Here is a 23,360-nt window from a genome sequence, read left to right on the forward strand (position 1 = left end):
GACCCTTCTTCAGAGTTTAGTTTAGAGCTACAGTGAGGAAACAGGCCCTTCGGCCCTTCTAGTCCGTGCCGAACACTCATTCTCCCCTAGTCCCATCTACCTGCACCCAGACCATAACCCTCCATTCCTTTCCCGTCCATATAACTATCCAATTTATTTTTAAATGATAAAATCGAACCTGCCTCCACCACCTCCACTGGAAGCTCATTCCACACAGCTACCACTCTCTGAGTAAAGAAGTTCCCCCTCATGTTACCCCTAAACTTCTGTCCCTTAATTCTCAAGTCATGTCCTCTTGTTTGAATCTTCCCTGCTCTCAGTGGGAAAAGCTTATCCACGTCAACTCTGCCTATCCCTCTATCCCTCTTTACATTAATGTCATTTTAACTGAGTACTTACATACACAGATGAAACAAATCAGTTCCCGTCAGTGCAGTTAATAAAAATAGAATAAATACATATAGCTTTAAAAATTAAAATTACCATATCTAAATTAGGCCTAATAATTGAAATAAAATCAGACATTCAGACCGAACAGTGGCTTTGCTTTCACCGACCAGCGATCCCCGCACATCAACACTATCCTGCAAACTATTTACAATTTATACCAAGCTAACTAACCTACAAACCTGTACGTTTTTGGAGTGCGGGAGGAAACCGAAGATCTGGATGAAAACCCACGCACGTCACGGGGGAGAACGCACAAACTCCGTACAGACAGCACCCGTAGTCGGGATCGAACCTGGGGCTCTGGAGCTGTAAGGCAGCAACTCTACCGCTGCGCCACCCTAACCCGAGAAATACCATGCTGCGTATATTGCCCAGGTGTATTCCTCTGCGCTATACCTGCAGAATTGCCATATGTGGCAGCTGTCAGTGTGTGAAAGCTTCTCAACTGTGGTGATTAATAATTGCTCGGTTGAGCTCCAGTCTTCTGCCGTGTGAAGTACGTTTGTTTTTTGTATTTCACAGCAGCCTCTGCTGAGAAAGCTCGAGGCGTTCAAATAATTTTTCATTAAAAAGTGATTTAGTATCATTGAGATGCTAGTTTATGGTCATTTGATTTCTCTGGTTTTCCTTCATTTGTTTTTCCACAGGGGTTGATATCTTGCCCCCGTTGCAAACATAGACAATAGACAATAAATAGGTGCAGGAGTAGGTCTTTAGGCCCTTCGAGCCACTATGATCATAGAAACATAGAAACATAGGTGCAGGAGTAGGCCATTCGGCCCTTCAAGACTGCACCGCCATTCATTATGATCATGGCTGATCATCCAACTCAGTATCCCATCCCTGCCTTCTCTCCATACCCCCTGATCCCTTTAGCCACAAGGGCCACATCTAACTCCCTCTTAAATATAGCCAATGAACTGGCCTCAACAACCTTCTGTGGCAGAGAATTCCACAGATTCATCACTCTCTGTGTGAAAAATGATTTTCTCATCTCGGTCCTAAAAGACTTCCCTCTTATCCTTAAATGATCATAGCTGATCATCCACAATCAGTACCCCATCCCTGCCTTCTCCCCATACCCCTTGACTCCGCTATCTTTAACAGCTCTATTCAATTCTCTCTTGAAAGCATCCAGAGAATTGGCCTCCACTGCCTTCTGAGGCAGAGAATTCCACAGACTCACAACTCTTTTAACGTTTAAGGCAGTCGTCCAATTCGAAGACCATTCGTCTTTTGGCAAAATTACTGCGGGCAGGATACATGGCAGCTGGTGATCTTTACTGCAAAGTTTAATATCATGATTCACGGATCTTCCTGTGTTTTTATGACTGTTGGCAGACCTTAATTTCACTCCTGGGATAAATAAAGTTCTATCGTAAGAATGGCATGGACTCTGGAATAGCTAGTCGGGGTTGGACGCATGTCCTTTTTTTTGCCTCACAGTATAGGGTCCTGTTCTGCCCCACTGCTATTTCAGCTGAGACCAGCTTAATACTCGGCGAATGGAGTGTGGAATCCTTCCCGTTGTTGAAAATAGCCGTACGTTGTCTCGGCAAGTGTTTTGCAGCTTCCCTGGAGAAGATGGAGAGATGACGGCCTGTTTCCTTTTATCATTGCTCCTTTTTGGCACACCTTTCATTCCATGCATTTGTTCCACATCTCTCTGCATCGTCTATATCTCTCGTATCCCTTTCCCGTGACTTTCAGACTGAAGAAGATGCTGCCTGATCTGCCGAGTTACTCCAGCACTTTGTGTTTCGTTTCGTTTAGTTTTCAGTTGTCTTTAGAGATGCAGCGCGGACACAGGCCCTTTGGCCCACCGAGTCCGTGCCGACCAGCGATCCCTGCGCACTAACACTAGTGTTGGGCCGTCGACTGAAGATCAAAGTCTTCAGCTATGACCAAAGATCACAGCTGAAGACTGCGGCGGCCCAACTCGCGATCCTTTGGTCGACGCTCGCCCGCGGCTCAGGTCCGGTCCTCGGTCGGGTCCTCGCTCTCTGCCCCCCTCCCCCCCCCTCCAGGCAGTGGTGAGTATTGGGACCTATGGATGAGTGGTGGGACGACAGATGGCACAATGGGCTAAGTGTTCGGCTGGCAACCGGAAGGTAGCCGGTTCGAATCCCGCTTGGAGTGCATACTGTCGTTGTGTCCTTGGGCAAGACACTTCACCCACCTTTGCCTGTGTGTGAATGTGTGTGAGTGATTGGTGGTGGTCGGAGGGGCCGTAGGCGCAGATTGGCAGCCACGCTTCCGTCAGTCTGCCCCAGGGCAGCGGTGGCTACAGAAGTAGCTTACCACCACCGAGTGTGACTGAGGAGTGAATGAATAATGCGATGTAAAGCGCCTTGAGTATTAGAAAGGCGCTATATAAATCCCATCCATTATTATTATTATTACTAGGGACAATTTGACATTTATACCAAGCCAATTAACCTACAAACCTGTATGTCTTTGGAGAGTGGGAGGAAACCGGAGCACCCTGGAAAAACGTGTCGGAGTCTGAAGAAAGGTCTTGACCTGAAACGTCACCCATCCCTTCTCTCCAGAGATGCTGCCTGTCCCGCTGAGTTACTCCAGCATTTTTGTGCCTTTTATCTTCGATTTCAACCAGCATCTGCAGTTACTTCCTACAAATGGGTAATGACTTTTGGGTCAGGACTGTTCTTCAGGCTGATTCCTTGGGGAATCTAGCCTTTCCTTGAGTAAAACCCATTCTCTGCTCCCAATATAATCAGATTAAAGCCAATCCACTTTTATTTTTATATATAAGTAGGAGAGTTAGTTATCTTGTGAGGTAATAATAATAATAATGGATGGGATTTATATAGCGCCTTTCTAATACTCAAGGCGCTTTACATCGCATTATTCATTCACTCCTCAGTCACACTCGGTGGTGGTAAGCTACTTCTGTAGCCACAGCTGCCCTGGGGCAGACTGACGGAAGCGTGGCTGCCATTCTGCGCCTACGGCCCCTCCGACCACCACCAATCACTCACACACATTCACACACATTCACACACAGGCAAAGGTGGGTGAAGTGTCTTGCCCAAGGACACAACGACAGTATGCACTCCAAGCGGGATTCGAACCGGCTACCTTCCGGTCGCCAGCCGAACACTTAGCCCATTGTGCCAAATGTCGTCCCAAAATATCTTCCATTCAGTATTTATACTAGTCTGAGACTTAAACTCGACACACACACACAAATATAACTTGCTTTGAATAACCAAATGCTCTTTTTCTTCCAGGTGGTTTTCAAGACCAAAGCCAAGTATTTCCCTGAGATGGCTAAAAAATTGTAAGTGCGACATCTATTGTAATAAACTGTTGAATAATTTTATTTGGGATAAGTTCCTACTTGATATTTTCAATAGCGGGAGAGTGTAGGAACAGAGTCCACAGTGTCAGAAAAAGAGGACGTACCTTTACAATGGAGATGAGGAGGGATTTCTTTAGCTGGAGGGGTGGTGAATCTGTGGAATTCATTGCCACAGACGACTGTGGAGGCCAAGTCTTTGGGTATATTTAAAGTGGAGATTGATTAGGTTCTTGATTAGTTGGGGAGTCAAAGGTTACGGGGAGACGGCAGGAGAAAGGGGATGAGAGGGGAAAATAGATGATAGACAATCGGTGTGGGAGTAGGCCATTCGGCCCTTTGAGCCAGCACTGCCATTCAATGTGATAGAAACATAGAAACATAGAAAATAGGTGCAGGAATAGGCCATTCGGCCCTTCGAGCCTGCACCACCATTCAATATGATCATGGCTGATCATCCAACTCAGTATCCTGTACCTGCCTTCTCTCCATACCCCCTGGTCCCTTTAGCCACAAGGGCCACATCTAACTCCCTCTTAAATATAGCCAATGAACTGGCCTCAACTATATTCTGTGGCAGTGAATTCCAGAGATTCACCACACTCTGTGTAAAAAATGTTTTTCTCATCTCAGTCCTAAAAGACTTCCCCTTTATCCTTAAACTGTGACCCCTTGTTCTGGAACATGATTAGTTTAGATGATCATGGCTGATCATCCACAATCAGTACCCCGTTCCTGCCATCTCCCCATATCCCCTGACTCCGCTATCTTTAAGAGCCCTATCTAACTGATCAGCCATGATTTGAACGGCGGTGTGGACTCGATGGGTTAAATGGCCTGATTCTGCTCCTATGTCATCGACCTTATAAACGGGAAGTGCAGAATTAGAAATGGTTTGATGATGGAGAATTGTTCCTATTTCATCATCACATGTCCAAAGCTGTGCACAGTTCTGATTTGAAACTCTGCCATTTTGGGCGAGGCAGCATCTCAAGTTCCTCATTTGCAAAACTGAAAGTAGGCCGCAAAATTAGGTCAAAATGGCCCTGGCTGTAATTAGTAACTGCGGTCATAATAATTAGAATGACAATTAGCTGTTTGGATCTTGTCACTGGCAAAAAAAATGGTCATCAGTTGCATGATTAAATTAATCGCACTCTCTGGTTCTCTGAGGTAAAGTGATTCTGTTTTGCTGAATTAGAATCATTTTTGTGTTGTGGCCTCTTGTACTAACTGTGTACTCTTGTACTCATCGCCAGAGATGGTGCCTGATCCGCTCAGTTACTCCAGCACTTTGTCTCTTATCTTTGATCCACTGTGATTAGTGGTTTATCTTTCATAAGGGGTTGGACAGGCTAGATGCAGGAAGATTGTTCCCGATGTTGGGGAAGTCCAGAACAAGGGGTCACAGTTTAAGGATAAGGGGGAAGTCTTTTAGGACCGAGATGTGAAGAACATTCTTCACACAGAGAGTGGTGTATCTGTGGAATTCTCTGCCACAGAAAGTAGTTGAGGCCACAGTTCATCGGCTATATTTAAGAGGGAGTTAGATGTGGCCCTTGTGGCTAAAGGGATCAGGGGGTATGGAGAGAAGGCAGGGATGGGATACTGAGTTGGATGGCGGTGCAGGCTCGAAGGGCTGAACGGCCTACTCCTGCACCTAGTTTCTATGTTTCTAGTACAGCAATGAGAGGTGATGGTAAATGACAAGGATCTTCCTAATAACTTCCAAGGTTCAGCAATATTCCGCAAACCAGCCTGTTGTCCTCTGCCTGGCCGTAACATTTCAAACTCCTCTTTCTGTGGCCAGTCGCTACTCAAACACTGACGGATCCCAGGCCATCAATGTTCGTCGAGTCAAGTTTATTTGTCACATACACATACGAGATGTGCAGTGAAATGAAAGTGGCAATGCTCGCGGACTTTTGTGCAAAAGACAACCAACCAAACAAACTATAAACACAATCATAACACACATATTCTTTTACATAATAAATAATGGAAGGAAAAACGTTCAGTAGAGTTAGTCCCTGGTGAGATAGGCGTTTACAGTCCGAATGGCCTCTGGGAAGAAACTCCTTCTCAACCTCTCCGTTCTCATGTTAGTGTTTTACCTTGCCCTACACATTATACCCCTATCATGTTTCTGTACACTGTAAACGGCTCGATTGTAATCGTGTATTGTCTTTCCGCTGACTGGTTAGCACGCAACAAAAGCTTTTCGCTGCACCTTGGTGTGCGTGACAGTAAACAAAACTGAAACTCGTCCATTTTGCTGAGTCATGTCACAGTTTAGTAAAATGGGCCTCTCCCCAGTTGGGTGTTTATTTTTAAGCTCCTGACTGTTCTACTAAATCTATCTGAAATATAATTGGTTTCTAATTATGACTAGTTCAGACCTGCCCCTTTCTTGCTGAAGAAGGGTCTCGACCCGAAACGTTGTCTATTTCCTTCGCTCCATAGATGCTGCCTCACCCGCTGAGTTTCTCCAGCATTTTTGTCTACCTTCTCTTGCTGATATGATTTATCTCCTCTTTGTCTCCATTTTCTCAATTCATATTAAGAGTAATTGAAATCATCAATTGCATCTCTGTTCTCTTTCATTTTTCTCCCCATCTCCCTGAGTGTGATCTTAAAGGACATTTCCAAACGTTTGGTTTCTCCATTTTGTACTTAAACCCCCTGTCCCCACGGTATGAGTTCATTCCAAGATCTCTCCCGAGTTTCCCCGATTCGAACTCGGAGATTTACGGCAATGGCCGCTTGTCGGTACTCGGGGCTCTCGTGGACATTTTTCAACATGCTGAAAAATCTTCACCAGTCTTCCCGTGCTTACCTGCCATTAGCGAGTCTTCCTGAGTACCTGCCGTTAGCGTTACGAGCCGCTAAGAGACGTCCCCGAGCTCCGACGTATCCGCTACGTTCATTCTCCGTGCTTACCACGAGTTCGATTTTTTTTAAACTTGGGAGAGCTCTTGGAATAATAATAATAATAATGGATGGGATTTATATAGCGCCTTTCTAATACTCAAGGCGCTTTACATCGCATTATCCATTCACTCCTCAGTCACACTCGGTGGTGGTAAGCTATTTCTGTAGCCACAGCTGCCCTGGGGCAGACTGACGGAAGCGTGGCTGCCAATCTGCGCCTACGGCCTTACCGTGGGACAGGGCTATTAGAGTCACAGAGCGATACAGTGTGGAAACAGGCCCTTCGGCCCAACTTGCCCACGCCGGCCAACATGTTCCATCTACACGAGTAAGTGGCCTCCACAGCCTTCTGTGGCGATGAATGCTACCGATTCGCCATTCTCTGACTACAGAAATTCCTTCCTGGTGTGTAGGCTAGTGTGCGGGGAGCGCTGATCGGCGCAGACTCGGTGGGCCTGTTACCACGCTGTATCGCTGAACTAAACTAATTGTATAGTTCTGTGACCAAACTAAAGGCCAGAACTCTGGTTCACATCCATTTTAGTTTCCTGCGCTCACACAAATGATATATCGTAACAGTATCCCAGTTCCTCTTGCTGAATAGGGCGAGTGAATGAGGAAGTTAATGAGCTTAAGTTCTAATTTATGGTAACTGTGGGTGGAGAGAGAAATCGGCCAAGCTTCCTGGTATACCTTGTGGAAGGGCAATATCACCTGAGATAGCTATGCTCCCCATTCCAAATGCATCTCAATTCAGCACAAATTGGTCAATTTTCCTTTAAGAAGCGAGACTGCTGCAACTTTGTTACTTGTAGGAAGAAACTGCAGATGCTGGTCTGCACCAAAGACAGACACAAAATGCTGGAGTAACTCAGCGGGACAGGCAGCGTCTCTGGAGAGAAGGAATGGGTTAAGTTAACGGGTCGACCATTTAATCTTTTGATCTTTTCCCCTTCACCTTAAACCCATGTCCTCTTGTTTTCAAGTTCAAGTGAGTTTATTGTCATGTGTCCCTGATAGGACAATGAAATTCTTGCTTTGCTTAACACACAGAACATAGTAGGCATTTACTACAAAACAGATCAGTGTGCCCATATACCATAATATAAATATACACACACATGAATAAATAAACTGATAAAGTGCAAATAACAGATAATGGGTTATGAAGAAGGCCCGAAACGTTGCCTATTTCCTTCGCTCCATAGATGCTGCTGCACCCGCTGAGTTTCTCCAACATTTTTGTGTACCTATTAATAATCAGAGTTTTGTCCGAGCCAGGTTTAATAGCCTGATGGCTGTGGGGAAGTAGCTATTCCTGGGGGGGAAGTAACTGTTTCAATTCACCTGCTCTGGGTAAGAGACTCTAATAATAATAATAATAATACATTTTATTTATGGGCGCTTTTCAAGAGTCTCAAGGGCACCTTACAAAAATTTAGCAGGTAGAGGAAAAACATGTAAGGGGAATGAAATAAATAGTAGAGACATGACTAGTACACTGTGTACTAGTACTCTGTGCATCTACCAGAACTATTCTCCTCTGTAAGATCACCCCTTATCCTCCTGCCGTTCCAAGGAATAGAGTCCCAACTTACTCAACCTCTCCCTGTAGCTCAGATCCTCGAGTGCTGGCAATATCCTCGTAAATCTTCTCTGTACCCATTCCAGCTTGACAACATCTTTCCTGTAACACGGTGCCCAGAACTGCACACGATACTCTAAATCGGACTGAAATTTATTGCACTTGAGGCTCCTGCAGTCGGCAGGGGGGTTGAGTTTACTTTGTGCCATTTCTCGGTATTGCATGCATGTTACCGGCGAGTACAGGCCCAGTGCCGTCGAACGCTCATCAAACGTTAACTCTCTCATTCCTGGGATCGTTCTCGTAAACCTCCTCTGGACCTTTTCCAGGGCGGGCGCATCCTTCCTCTGATATGGTGCCCAACATTGCTCGCGATACTCCAAATGCCGCCTTTGATAGAGACTCGGAATTACATCCCTGCTTTTGTATTCCAGCCCTTGTGAAATAAATGTCAGTCTGTGGAATTCTCTGCCTCAGATGGCGGTGGAGGAAGGTTCTCTGGATGCTTTCAAGAGATAGGGCTCTTAAAGATAGCGGAGTCAGGGGATGGCTTCATAACGGGTCGTCTAGTTTCCATGAAATGTCACCCAGGTTTTGCGAAAGTTGAGTGAAGAAACCGTGAGATTCTTCCGTGAGAACCTTGCACTAATAGAATCACTTCCACTCGCTCTCCCCACGTCCATTTTTCAGTTGCTGTTGATTTGATTTCATATTAATATCCATGCTGTTGGTGCCATCTGTTGGTGACTTTGCTCTTCTGTTCTCTTCCACTTGCTCTCTGTGCCTGCGAAACTCAGCTGGCTAGATTTACTAGAATGTTGCCTGGGTTTCAGCAACTAAGTTACGGAGAAAGGTTGAACAAGTTAGGGCTTTATTCTTTGGAGCGCAGAAGGTTAAGGGGGGACTTGATAGAGGTCTTTAAAATGATGAGAGGGATAGACAGAGTTGACGTGGATAAGCTTTTCCCACTGAGAGCAGGGAAGATTCAAACAAGGAGACATGACTTGAGAATTAAGGGACAGAAGTTTAGGGGTAACATGAGGGGGAACTTCTTTACTCAGAGAGTGGTGGCTGTGTGGAATGAGCTTCCAGTGGTGGAGGCAGGTTCGTTTTTATCATTTAAAAATAAATTGGATAATTATATGGACGGGAAAGGAATGGAGGGTTATGGTCTGAGCGCAGGTATATGGGACTAGGGGAGAATATGTGTTCGGCACAGACTAGAAGGGTCGAGATGGCCTGTTTCCGTGCTATAATTGTTATATGGTTATATGGTTTTATAGTGTCGCACAATCTTTGCCAAAGGGCTTCTCTCCTCTTTCCCCCGCCTTGCCACATCCCAGGCAAGGAAATCTGTTTCAAATAGGCGGAGTTACCCTGCCTTACCCTCTCAGGAATTATGGGGAGAAGGCAGGAGAATGGGGGTTAGGAGGGAGAGATAGATCAGCCGTGATTGAATGGCGGAGTGGACCTGATGGGCCGAATGGCCTAATTCCACTCCTATCATTTATGACCTTATGATGGGAGGTCCTGTTGCAGTTGTATAAGACGTTGGTGAGGCCGCATTTTAAAGTATTGCGTTCAGTTCTGGGCACCGTGTTATAGGAAAGATGCTGTCAAGCTGGAAAGGGTACAGAGACGTTTTACAAGGATGTTGCCAGGACTCGAGCGTGTGAGATATAGGCGGAGGTTGAGCAGGCTGGGACTCTATTCCTTGGAGCTATTGTCTAAGTCTCCCCTCAAGATTGCCCAACCTCTCCTCTAATTCTGCTCTGATCACTTACGAACGTCTTCAGACTGATGGTGGCATTTCGGTTTGGGGCCTTTCTTCAGGCTGATTGTCCTCTAACTCCCTCTCCCTTGACGTTCAGTCTGAAGAAGGGTCTCGATACAAAGCGTCAAATCTGAAGAAGGGTCTCGACCCGAAGCGTCATGTCTGAAGAAGGGTCCGACCTGTAACGTCACGCATTCCCTCTCTCCAGAGACGCTGCCAGTCCCGCTGAGTTACCCCAGCATTTTGTGTCTATCTTTGGTGTAAACCAGCATCCGCAGTTCCTTCTTACAATATAATACAATAATATTTTATTAACCAAGTATGTTTTGCAACATATACGAGGAATTTCATTTGCCAAGTTAGTCGTACGAGTAAAAAGCAAACGGAACACACAAAATACATTTTAACATAAACATCCACCACAGTGACTCCTCCACATTCCTCACTGTGACGGAAGGTGGGGAAAAAAAAAGTTCAATCTCTTCCCTTACCCAAGACAGATCAGCCGTGATTGAGTAGCGGAGTAGACTTGATGGGCCGAATGGCCTAATTCTGCTCCAGTCACTTATGAACGACTCGTTCCTTCCAGCCTACCTTCTAACTCGGACGAACGTTTGTGTTTCAGGCTCCCAATACGTTTGGCTTTCCTGGTGGCGAGCCTGGTGTTTCTGGCGGTCAATTTAACCTGTGCCTTGCTGGTGAAGATCCAGCACGAGGAGACCAAAGCCATTGTCCTAGTGCGGGTGATCATCAACGACTCCCTGTTTGTCATCTGTGCCGTTACACTGGCAGCCTGCCTCTATATCATCGCCAAAACCTCGCCGTCGACCAACATCTACTTGGAATCCAAGGTATACATTATTATACAATACAATGCAATTATTTATTTATTGTCATTTGAACCTCAAATGAAGTTCAAACGAAATTTGGTTTCTGCAGCCATACAAGAAAAGAACCAAGACACACAACATCCATCACAGTGAATCTCCTCCTCACTGTGATGGAAGGCAAAGTCTTGTCTCTCCCCTATGTTCCATTCTTCTCCCGATGTTATAGCCCCCGGCGGGCGATGGCAGTCCCGCGGCCGTTAAAGTTGTGCCGGGCGATGTAAGGCCCCTCTCCGGGTTTTAATGTTGGAGCCCCCGGCGGGCAATGGCAAGCCCGCGGCCGTTAAAGTCGTGCCGGGCGATGTAAGGCCCCGCTCCGGGTCTTAATGTTGTCGCCCCCGGCGGGCGATGGCAAGTCCCGCGGCCTTTAAAGCCGCGCCGGGCAAAGTAAGGCCCCGCTCCAGGTCATTTTCAACCCCGCAACTCGGGCGGGAGAAGTTGCCGTTGCGGGAGCTCCGAAAAGCGGTCTCCCACCAGGGACCCGTGAGCTCCCGGTGTCACCGTCCACCGGGCGTGCGCCTGGGGCCTCCGAAGCTCCGGAGTCGGGTCGCAACCGCGCGCCACCACAGCTCTCCACGCTCCGAAGCCGGCCAGCCCCACGATGGTGTGTCCGCAGGCTCCGCTTGGAGGACGCTCCACGGTGCTAGGCCCCAACGACAACGGAGACCCGACAGAGAAAAGGTCGGGTCACCCGTACAGGGAAGAGATTTAAATGTTTGTCTTCAATTTTAAGAACTATTTTTTTTTAATGTTTTTGTGTTTTTTTTTAACTGTGCAGGGAACATCGGTGTACCAGACCACAGCGGTGGGAGGATTGGTGATCCTGTTGTACGCAAGCAGAGCCTGTTACAACCTCGTTGCTGTGACGCGTTCTCCTGCCACCCATGTGGACACCTTTGATTACGGCTGGTACAATGTTTCTGACCAGGTAACGGCAAGCTCAGAACATTTTGGGGCTTTTAACTCCTTAATGTTCATTTACTAAATTAGGGCTTTGGGTGGCGCAGCGGTAGAGTTGCTGACTTCTTGATTAGTACGTCAGAGCTGCCAAATAGTACGGATTTTCCACATTTTGTACGGAATTGCGATCAGAATATGGATGTACGGATTTGCTTCGTAAAATACGGATTTTTTAAAAATCAGTCCGCCGTCCTGTTTTATCTTGCTGCTTATGAAATGCAATGAAATACCTTGAAATCATCTGCAAATTTAGTAAAAAACAGCATTTAAAAAAAAAATAATTTGCATCTTTTGGCACCAGCTAACACTTATTATTAAGTTTTAATTTATTTAGATTAAACAATATTATTGTAGAAAAAATAGTTTCTGAAGAAATTCGCAAAAAGTCATACTGTACTTCTAAAAATTATAGTTTATTGTCATGTGTCCCTGATAGGACAATGAAATTCTTGTTTTGCTTCAGCACAACAGAACATAGTAGGCATTGACTACAAAAAAGATCAGTGCGTCCATATACCATTATATAGCAGATTAAATCTATTAGTATTTTAAATTTCAAGATCTGTAAGCTTTGATCTGCCTGTCCCTCTCCAGGTTTAAACAGCGCTGTCAGTTTAATGCGTGGGAATTTAAATTATGGGCTATGGGTTCTAAAAATTGCTGGAGCGCTATAGGCTTTACACATAGCGCTATGGTCACAGCGCTATGGGTCACAGACTGTTAGGGGAGGGGGAGTGGGGGGAGAGAGGGAATAAGAGAGGGAGGGAGATTAAAAAGGAAGGAGAGAGGGAGGATGGGAGAAAGGGAGAGAGAGAGGGAGGGAGGGTGGGAGGGAGAGGGAGGGAAAGAGGAACGAGAGAGAGAGAGAGAGCGAGGGAGTGAGAGGGAGGGAGAGAGCGAGGGAGTGAGAGAGGGAGGATGGGAGAGAGGGAGGATGGGAGAAAGGGAGAGAGAGAGGGTGGGAGGGAGGAGAGAGAGTGAGAGAGAGAGAGAGAGAGAGAGAGAGAGGGAGGGAAAGAGAGGAAGGAGGGAGAGAGGGCGAGGGAGGAAGAGGGAGGCTTCCAAAATGGTTTCCACATCATCATCTGGTGCTAAAAGCAGGAAGCAGCCGTTCAAACAGCAGTACACAAAGAGTTGGCAATGAATGGACTGTCAAGTAAGGTGCGTAGAAGACATGTCAATTGGTAGCAAAGTTATGCATTCTTGTAGTCTTACATGGGTATGTCCGCACATTTTTTTTTTTTAAACACTTTCAGCAAAATGGCACTGCGTAAAAATACTGATTTCCTCAGCAAAATACTGATTTTCAGGTACTAGAATACTGAAATGCTCTGACAAAACTTGGCAGGTCTGGCACGGGTGTTGGAGGTTATCGGGAGTCACGTGTAGGCTTGTAGGTTAATTGTCTTTGGTAAAATTGTAAATTGTCCCCAGTGCTAGTGTATGGGGTCGGCACGGACTCGGTGGGCCGAAGGGCCTGTTTCTGGGCTGTATCTCTAAAATAAAGTCTAAATAACCTACTCCCATCTCCCAGGTGGCTCTGTGCTTCTAACTCTGCGTAAGAACGCTGGCAATATGATTGAGCCTTCAGGAGATGGGAGAAAACCATCACCTTGTGCCATGGTGGTTAGCATGTGTGCCTATCTGCTGTGCCATATTTATGCGTGGATTAAGACCAGGGTCGCCAACTGTCCCGTATTAGCCGGGACATCCCGTATATTGGGCTAAATTGGTTTGACCCGTACTGTGTCTCGAACCTTCGCTTACCGCCGACACCACCACCACCACCCCTCCTTCTCACGAGCCGAACGTCGGTTCACGAGTTGGACGGGGCGCCGGACTTTGTGCGCGCCCCCCGGGGCCAAAACTCCTCAGCTGGCCCGCCGGCTGGGCTTTGTGTGCAGTCCAGCACCCGGGGTCGACTCATCATTCACCCAGCCACGGCCGAGTCGGTCAACGAATTGCCGTCAGGGATTTGTCCCATATTTTGACCTTTTGTCCCTTATTTGGGAGTGAGAGAGTTGGCGACCCTAATTAAGACTGTGGTCGTGTCGTGTCTGTGGAAAGGGTTTATCTCGTGTGCTTGCACTCCGCAGGCTGATCTCATGTCGAGTCTCGGCGACCAAGGCTACCTCGTGTTCGGCTGCGTCCTCTTCTTCTGGGAGCTGCTGCCGACCGCCGTGCTGGTTTTATTTTTCCGCGTCCGTAGACCGGCTCAGGACCTGGTGAGTCGACAGGCCTTGCGTTCCAATCCCTCGTCCCCGTCCTCTCGCTCAGCGTTCGGCCGGATCCATAAGTCGCAGGAGCTGGGCAATAGAAGCGTGAAAACGCACACACCTCCAGATTCAGGGACAGTATCTTCCCCGCTGTTATCAGGCAACTGAATCATCCTGCCACAACCAGAGAGCAGTCCTGACCCCCTATCTACCTCATTGGTGACCCTCGGACTATCCTTGATCAGAATTTACCTTGCACTGAACGTTATTCCCTTTGTCGTGTAACTGGACACTGTAAATGGCTCGATTGGAATCGTGTATTGTCTTTCTGCTGACTGGGTAGCACGCAACAAAAGCTTTTCACAATGAACTAAACTAGATCATTCGGCCCATCAAGTCGACTTCGCCATTCAATCTTCGTGGATGTCTCGTCGCGGCTCGTACGAGTGTTCACAGTGTTGAGAAAACATCACGAGTTTACCAAATTTCCCGAGTACCTACGAGCCGCTACGGGACATCCACAAACTCCTACGGACCCGCTACGGACATTCTCCCAGTTCGAATCGGGGGAAAACTCGTGAGAACTCTTGAATTACCTCGTACAGTGGGACAGGCCCTTAACACTATCCTACACACACTGGGGACAATTTTTACATTTACCAAGCCGATTAACGTACAAACCCGCGCGCCTTTGGAGTGTGGGAGGAAACCGAAGATCTCGGAGAAAACCCACGCAGGTCACGGGGAGAACGTACAAATTCCGTACGGACAGCGCCCGTAGTTGGGATCGAACCGGGGTCTCTGGCGCTGTGAAGCAGCGACACTAACTGCATTGTGGGAGTATTGAAAAATGAAGTTTAAATTGTTTTTTTTAAATTTGAAGTGTGTGGTAATATTTCCGTGCGTGACTGTTGTTCCGTTCTCTAGGCCAGCACTGGAATTATAAACGGGCAGAGCTATGCACCTCGGTCGTACTTCTTTGACAATCCCCGTCAGTTTGAAGGCGATGACTCTGTGTGGGCACCAGGCACACAGAGCGAACAGGGCAGGTACGATCAGGCAGTTTCTTTCACTGCTTCCCCCCCCCCCCCCCCTTCCCGCACTTTAATTGAAGATTTCACATGTGATTGGGGCAGAATTAGGCCATTCGGCCCATCAAGCTACTCTGCCATTCAATCGTGGCTGATCGATCTCTCCCTCCCAAATCCATTCTCCTGCCTTCTCCCCATAACCCCTGACACCTGTAATGATCGAGAATCTATCTATCTACGCCTTAAATATATCCATTGATTTGGCCTCCACAGCCGTCTGTGGCAAAGAATTCCACAGATTCACCACCCCTCTGACTAAAGAAGTTCCTCCTCGTCTCCTTCCTAAAGGAGCGTCCTTTTAATCTGAGGCCATGGCCTCTGGTCTTAGACCCTCCCACTAGTGGAAACATCTCCACATCCACTCTATCCAGGCCTTTCACCATTCGTTAAGTTTCAATAAGGCCCCCCCACCCCACCTTCATCCTTCTAAACTCCAGCAAGTACAGGCCCAGTGTCCACTTAAATATCCTCAATGGTTCAATAGACAATAATAATAATAATAATAAATTTTATTTAATGGGCGCCTTTCAGACATCTCAAGGACACCTTACATAGTAATCGGAATAACATATAATCGGAATATAACAAGTAATAAAGACATCACAGAGACACAAATTAAAAACAGAATTCAATCCAAAAACAGAAAATCAAAAACACAGTGTGAAGAGACTACAATAGGTGCAGGAGTAGGCCATTTGGTCCTTCGAGCCAGCACCGCCATTCAATGTGATCATGGCTGATCATCTCCAATTAGTACCCCGTTCCTGCCTTCTCCCCATATCCCCTGACTTTAAGAGCCTTAACTAGCTCTCACTTAAAAGTATCCAGAGAACCGGCCTCCACCGCCCTCTGAGGCAGAGAATTCCACAGACTCACAACTCTCTGTGAGAAAAAGTGTTTCCTCGTCTCCGTTCTCAATGGCTTACCCCTTATTCTTAAACTGTGTGTGTGGCCCCTGGTTCTGGACTCCCCCAACATTGGGTTCAGCCTGCACGCACAGCCCCCTCGGGGTTGAGAATCTCAGAGATTCGCCATGCTCTGCAAGAATTAGTACAATTTAGTGATGAATTTACAATTGCAAGAATAAAATACACACATAGGTCCATTCTATTTCGACCGCGCTGTTTCTCTTGACAGGGAACGAAGCTTGACGATAGAACTTGACAATAAAATCTTGCCGGGACTCGAGGGTCTGAGCTATGGGGAGAGGTTGAGCAGGCAGGGACTCTATTCCTTGGAGCGCAGGAGGATGAGGGGTGATCTTATAGAGGCTTAAAAAAAATCCTGAGGGGAAACAGATCTGGTAGACAGTCTCTTGCCCAGAGTAGGGAATTCAAGAACCAGAGAACACAGGTGCACAGTGAAGGGGGAAAAGATTGAATAAGAATCTGAGAGGTAACACAGAGAGTGTTCACACAGAGAGTGGTGAATCTCAGAAGGTAGTTGAGGCCAGTTCAATGGCTATATTTAAGAGGGAGTTAATAATAATAATAATAATAATGGATGGGATTTATATAGCGCCTTTCTAATACTCAAGGCGCTTTACATCGCATTATTCATTCACTCCTCAGTCACACTCGGTGGTGGTAAGCTACTTCTGTAGCCACAGCTGCCCTGGGGCAGACTGACGGAAGCGTGGCTGCCAATCTGCGCCTACGGCCCCTCCGACCACCACCAATCACTCACACACATCACACATTCACACACGGCAAAGGTGGGTGAAGTGTCTTGCCCAAGGACACAACGACAGTATGCACTCCAAGCGGGATTCGAACCGGCTACCTTCCGGTTGCCAGCCGAACACTTAGCCCATTGTGCCATCTGTCGTCCCTAAGATGTGGCCCTTGTGGCTAAAGGGATCAGGGGGTATGGAGAGAGGGCAGGTACAGGATACTGAGTTGGATGATCAGCCATGATCATATTAAAAGGCGGTGCAGGCTCGAAGGGCCAAATGGCCTACTCCTGCACCTATTTTCTATGTTTCTATGTAACTTTTTCACTCAGAGGGCGGTGGGTGTACGGAACGAGCTGCCAGAAGAGGTGGCTGAGGCAGGGACTATCGCAATGTTTAAGAAACAATGAGACGGGTACATGGATAGGACAGGTTTATGGGCCAAACGCGGGCAGGTGGGACTAGTGCAGATGGGACATGTTGGTCGGTGTGGGCAAGTTGGGCCTGTTTCCACACTGTGAGACTATGACTGAAAAAGGACGGGTGGCATTTTGAGTCGGGGCCCGTTCTTCAGACTCAAGATTCAGGCCGAAGGGCCTGTTTCCACCCTGGATGACTGACTCTATAGCTGATATTGAATGTCTCGTGCCGATCGTGACTGTCTGTGTCCCCCCCCCCCCCCCCTCCTCTGTTCCCAGTTTGTCGAGCAGCCTGCAGAAGAACGGCTGGTACGGCCACGAGAGACGCAACAGTGAGCCCACGTGGTACGAGGGAGGGGCCCAGGCCTCCACGGCGCCCCTGCTCTTTGCCCGAGACAACACCCAAGGCCCCAACTACTACCACACCTTCTACTCCACTCCGCAAACGTAGAAGACACCGACGCATTCCACGGGCGCACTCCGCCCGCCCGCCAGTCTCGCCGAGAGGCCGCATTTTATTTATTACCGTTCCTAACTAATCGTCTTTCTGCATTTGCAGCTGAAATTGCTGCTTGATTCCACGCACGTTGGCCGAACAAAGATTATTATAGCACCAGGGACCACACGGGGCACAATGTTGCTCGCAGCCACGGATGTTTTTTGGAACAGTCAGTGAAAAGCTTCACTCAGTAGCCAAAGCATTAACAGTGTGAAGCATCCAGCAAGCCATTCCTCCAGCAACCTTCCTCCATCGGGTCCATTGGATTTGCGGTTCCTTCACCTTCCCCCGTTTAGCGATGGGGTACAGTACCACGTGAAATAGAAACAGGCGGCACATCGGTAGAGTCGCTGCCTTGCAGCGCTTGCACCGGGTTCGATCCTGACTACTGGCCCTGTGTGTACGGTATTTGTACGCTCTCCCCGCGACCCGCGTGGGTTTTCTCCGAGATCTTCGGTTTCCTCCCACACTCCAAAGACGTACAGGTATCTAGGTTAATTGGCTTGGTATAAGTGTAAATTGTCCCTAGTGTGTGTGTAGGATAGTGTTAATGTGCGGGGACCTCTGGTCGGAGTGGACGCGGTGGGCCGAAGGGCCTGTTTCCGCGCTGTAGCTCCTAATTAAACGAAAGAGCCCGCTGGAAATAACACAGCAAGTCGGGCTGCAATTGTGGAAGGAGAAATAGTTACATGTTAGGTCACAGACCCTTTGTTTTATTGTTAACTCTGGAATTTTAACTCTGTTTCTCTTTTCAACATCTGCCTGATCTGTGTTTCCGGCGTGGTCTGGTTGTCTTAAAAGTTTTTTTTGTTGTCCTTCTTCCAAATGTCCCCCCCCCCCCCCGTGCACAGGTTGACCGACATCACATCTGGCCAGTAGGTAGGAAGGGAACTGCAGATGCTGGTTTAAACCAAAGGTAGACAACAAAAAGCTGGAGTAACTCAGCGGGTCAGGCAGCATCTCAAGAGAAAGGGAATGGGTGACATTTTGGGTCAGGACCCTGCTTCAACGACATCGCCTATTCCTTTTCTCCGGAGATGCTGTCTGACCCGCTGAGTTACTCCTGTTACTCCTGACGAGCAGTTTTCTTGTTTAAGAAAGAACTGCAGATGCTGGAAGAATCGAAGGTAGACAAAAATGCCGGAGAAACTCAGCGAGTGAGTTGAGTTACAGCAATCTATAGACTCAAAATTGAGTCTGAAGAAGGGTCTCGACCCGAAACGTCACCTATTCCTTCGCTCCATGGATGCTGCCTCACCCGCTGAGTTTCTCCAGCATTTTTGTCTACCAGCAGTTTTATTGTGGTCAACGGACCTGTATATCGGATCTGGTTTATAATAAACAGGATAATCTACCTCCCCAATGTTCTGGCCTCTCCAGCGCCTCGGTTCACCTGCATGGTTTGCCGAGGAGTGCTGGAGCCCACCTACAATTGATGATTGAAACTCCATGGGTTGTCTGCCAAATGATGTCTTCATGGGTCATGTTAGTGAAAACCAAATGCTGTAGATACAGTAAAAATGAAAGCAGAGAAATGAGCCAGAAACACAGAGGGTTGGGCGGCATCTATGGAGAGCGAAATGTCGTGAGTAGTTCCATGTCGGTAACACTTTGTCTGAACTGCTCGGCTTGATAGATTTGAGGCATTTGGCTGCGCATTTTGGTAACGCAGAAGCCAAAATGGAAACCACTTCATGGATACATGACGGTTAAAGATACAGGAGGCTTAAATGTAAAGCCTTAGCTGGGAGGAGTGGAGGAACGAGAAGACTCTGAGGGTGGTAGGCCTTTGCTTGCGTTTGGTTGATGCTGCATCTTCCAAGGTGTGAAGGACGTGGCGAGAACGGATATCGAGATAACTGCACGTGATCTAGTAGCGATATCGTGAGCCTGGTGTAAAATGGATGTTGGCCGCACGTTGGATTGTAGTGAAGACTGTCCCTGTCCTTGCCTAAATGTGTAGGAAGGAACTGCAGATGCTAGTTTACACCAAAGATGGAGACAAAATGCTGGAGTAACTCCGCAGGACCATGCAGCGTCTCTGGAGAGAATGAATGGGTGACGTTTCGGGTCGAGAGTATGAAGGAACGTCATCCATTCCTTCTCTGCAGAGATGCAGCCTGGCCCGCTGAGTTACTCCACCATTTTGTGCCTAGTTCCCCACTCCATCCGGCTGTTGTACACGCCTCAGGAGTCGGGCTCGCCGGAAGTCAAGATGCCAGAATTTGGGCCAGTTGTCATTCCTTCCCCAAATTTTTGCAAGTTCCCTTTTACTGCTGAGGTTCAAGAGACGTCAACTCTGTGCGGGGGGGCCTTGCTGCACTGCCCAGGATCAAACACGCCAACACCACCGGGATCTCGCAGCAGGGCAAGTTAGGGGAGAAGAGGAGCAGGCAGCCCACGATGGTACTACACCACCGACAGCGACTGCCGCCAAACTGGCATCAAATCAGCGACACGTTCTCAGAAACCTTCATGCGAGCATTTTTGCAGAGCGACTGAAGGCCCTGCCGATTGAGCCTGCTGAGTATAGATCTCTAATTCCTTCGCCCCCATCCAGCTTTAGGACCAAGAGCGGCTAACCCGAGGACTCGCCGTTCCCCCCCCCCCCCCCCATGACATTTGCACTCGCTGTTCCAGCCGGGCTTTGACCCAAAAAGATTGTAATGTACGGAGCAGCTGACCCCCGCTATTTATTTTAAATGTCCTATTATTTCTCTCTCTTTTCCACCGTACATTTTGTTCCTGTCTCTGTCGCTGCCCGATTAGGCAGCTGAAGTAAATGTGCATTTTAATATTGTTAGCACCTCGAATGTGTTGTCCGGCCACTGAGCGTCATCCATCGCAGTCACAGGCTTGGTGCTGGCTGCATTCGGCTAGTCTAGACTCGCCCGGCTAGCTATTGGGATCATGGGGCTGCTGACCTGCTTCAAGTCCCTCTGCTGTTCTCTGGCCGACAACAACTTGCCACAGGTCGACTATCACGCATAGGATATTAGCGATATATAACCAACGCTGCACTTTCACCAGCTCTGGCTCTGAAACGCTCCCGGAATTTAACTTGAGTTCCCCTTCCCCTGTAATGAATTGCTTATACTGACTAATATTTACTTGTATAAGAAAAAACTGCAGATGCTGGAAAAATCGAAGGTGGACAAAAATGCTGGTGAAAACTCAGTGGGTGAGGCAGCATCTATGGAGCGAAGGAATAGGTGATGTTTTGGGTCGAGACCCTCCCCTTCCCAGCTCTCCCACTATCTTGCTTTCTTCTTCCCACTGCCCCATCCCCACATCAGTCTGAAGAAGGGTCTTGGCCCGAAACGTCACCCATTCCTTCGCTCCATAGATGCTGCCTCACCCGTTGTGTTTCTCCAGCATTTTTGTCTACCTTTAATATTTACTTGTAGGTTATTTCTCTCGTTGCCCCCCCTTCCCCATATATCCTGAGTCCTTGGATGAGAGGAGGTACCTGGGTGGAGATGGTGGCTGAGATGGGGGTTTCGATGCAGCCAACTCTCCCAGTTGCACAGTGAGTTGGAACAAAGCACTGAGCTTGTTGCTTTCTGTCTTTTTTGTACCCCTGTGTGTGTGTGTGTGATATATATATATGAATTCTTTTGATAACCTGTTAAAAAGCCGTTTTTGAATTTGTACCGGTGACTGTATTATAACTCGAGGAAGGTATTTTAAAATAAAAATTGCTGCCAATACCTGCCAAGGTGGATCATTGCACTAATTTTTAGGGCTTTGACAGTGGACTCCATATCGTCCCTGAGCCTGTGGGGATAGCCAAGCTTCTCCTCCACCATCCGCTTCTGCAATACGATCTGTTTCCCGTCCTGTGGAACAAAGTTTAGTTTTAGGTAGACACAAATGCTGGAGTAACTCAGCAGGTGAGGCAGCATCGATGGAGAGAAGGAATGGGTGACGTTTCTACCTACCTGAACTCCCGACGGCTCAGCACTTCAACTCCCCCTCCCATTCCCAATATCTGACCTTTCTGTCCTGGGCCTCCTCCATTGTCAGAGTGAGGCCCAGCGCAAATTGGAGGAACAGCATCTCATATTTCGATGGGTAGTTTACACCCCAGTGGTATGAACATTGACTTCTCTAACTTCAAGTAACCCTTGCTTTCTCTCTCCATCCCCTTCTCCTTCCCAGTTCTCCCAGTAGTCTTAAGGGGCTGTCCCACTATACGAGTTTACCCAAGAGCTCTCCCGAGTTTAAAAAAAAATCAAACTCGTGTTACAATACAATACAATTTATTTGTCATTTGGACCCCTTGAGGTCCAAACAAAATGACGTTTCTGCAGCCATACATTACATTACAAATAGACCCGAGACACAACACAGTTTACATAAACATCCATCACATTGCTGTGATGGAAGGCCAAAAAAACTTATCTCTCCACTGCACTCTCCCCCCCGATGTCAAAGTCAAAGTCAAAGCCCCCGGCGGGCGATGGCGATTGTCCCGCGGCCATTAAAGCCACGCCGGGTGATGCAAGGTCGCACACCGGGTCTTGGTGTTAGAGCCCCCGGCGGGCGCTCGCAGAGTCCCGCGGCCATTCCAAGCCGCGCGGGGCGATGGTGTAAGGCCCCGCTCCAGGAGCTCTTCAACCCCGCAACTCGGGCGGGAGAAGTCACCGTTGCGGAAGCCCTGAAAAGCGGTCTCCCTCCAGGGTCCCGCGGGCTCCCGGTGCCGCCGTCCGCCAGACACGCAGTTGCAGCCACCGAAGCTCCTGAGGTCGGGTGGCAGCAGCGCTCCACCACAGCTCCACCCGCTCTGGACTCGGCCAGCTCCGCGACGGTGAGGTGAGTAGTCGGCACCAGAGCCCCCGGTCTTCCTGTTGGAGGCCGCTCCTCGTTGCAGCCCCAACGACAACGGAGACCCGACAAAGAAAAGGTCGGGTCTCCCGTGCAGGGAGAGATTAAGTACGTAGAATGTACGTAGCGGGTACGTCGGAGCTCGGGACATCTCTTAGCGGCTCGTAATGCTAACAGCAGGTACTCGGGAAACGCGATAAGCTCGTGAAGTTTTTTCAACATGTTGAAAAATGTCCACGAGAGCCCCGAGTACCTACGAGCGGCTATTTCCGTAATTCTCCGAGTTCGAATCAGGGGAGACTCGGGAGTTACCTCGTACAGTGGGACAGGCCCTTTACTGTCTCTTATTACATTCTATCTCTGTCCCGCCCCCTCACCTGACATCAGTCTGAAGAAGGGTCTCGACCTGAAACGTCACCCATTCCTTCTCTTCAGAGATGCTGCCTCACCTGCTGACTTACTGCAGCATTTTGTGTCTCCCCTCTCCTCTCGTCGCCCGGCCATCTTTGTATCTCGGGGGCGCCTCCTGCCGCCAACCTTGATGGCGCTGGGGGCATTACCCCGGTCCACCCTCCCAACGGCCCTCGCTCCTCGCGTCTGACGTCTCCAGCTCCCGGTTAGGCCGTCTGCCGACCGATCAGGCGGGTTCCTGATTGCTCCGACGGACGGGGTGGTGAATCTTTGGTATTCTCCTCGTAACCCCTGACACCCGTACTGATCAAGAATC

The 23,360-nt window shown here is 48.2% G+C and overlaps 1 protein-coding gene across 2 annotated transcripts in view; it reads left to right on the plus strand.

The window, feature by feature from the left end:
- gpr137 (G protein-coupled receptor 137) overlaps positions 1-18,265 on the plus strand; it is a 31,639-nt gene extending 13,374 nt beyond the window's left edge. For both annotated transcript variants that reach the window (XM_033015235.1, XM_033015234.1), the window contains 6 exons: positions 3,705-3,754; positions 10,688-10,913; positions 11,728-11,877; positions 14,006-14,134; positions 15,053-15,174; positions 17,587-18,265. In XM_033015235.1, the coding sequence (XP_032871126.1) occupies positions 3,705-3,754; positions 10,688-10,913; positions 11,728-11,877; positions 14,006-14,134; positions 15,053-15,174; positions 17,587-17,758 (849 nt within the window). In that variant the 3' untranslated portion in view covers positions 17,759-18,265. The remainder of the gene's footprint in view (positions 1-3,704; positions 3,755-10,687; positions 10,914-11,727; positions 11,878-14,005; positions 14,135-15,052; positions 15,175-17,586) is intronic.
- Positions 18,266-23,360: the final 5,095 nt, after the last annotated feature.

This window comes from Amblyraja radiata, chromosome 45 (genome assembly GCF_010909765.2).
Source record: "Amblyraja radiata isolate CabotCenter1 chromosome 45, sAmbRad1.1.pri, whole genome shotgun sequence".
NCBI lineage: Eukaryota > Metazoa > Chordata > Chondrichthyes > Rajiformes > Rajidae > Amblyraja > Amblyraja radiata.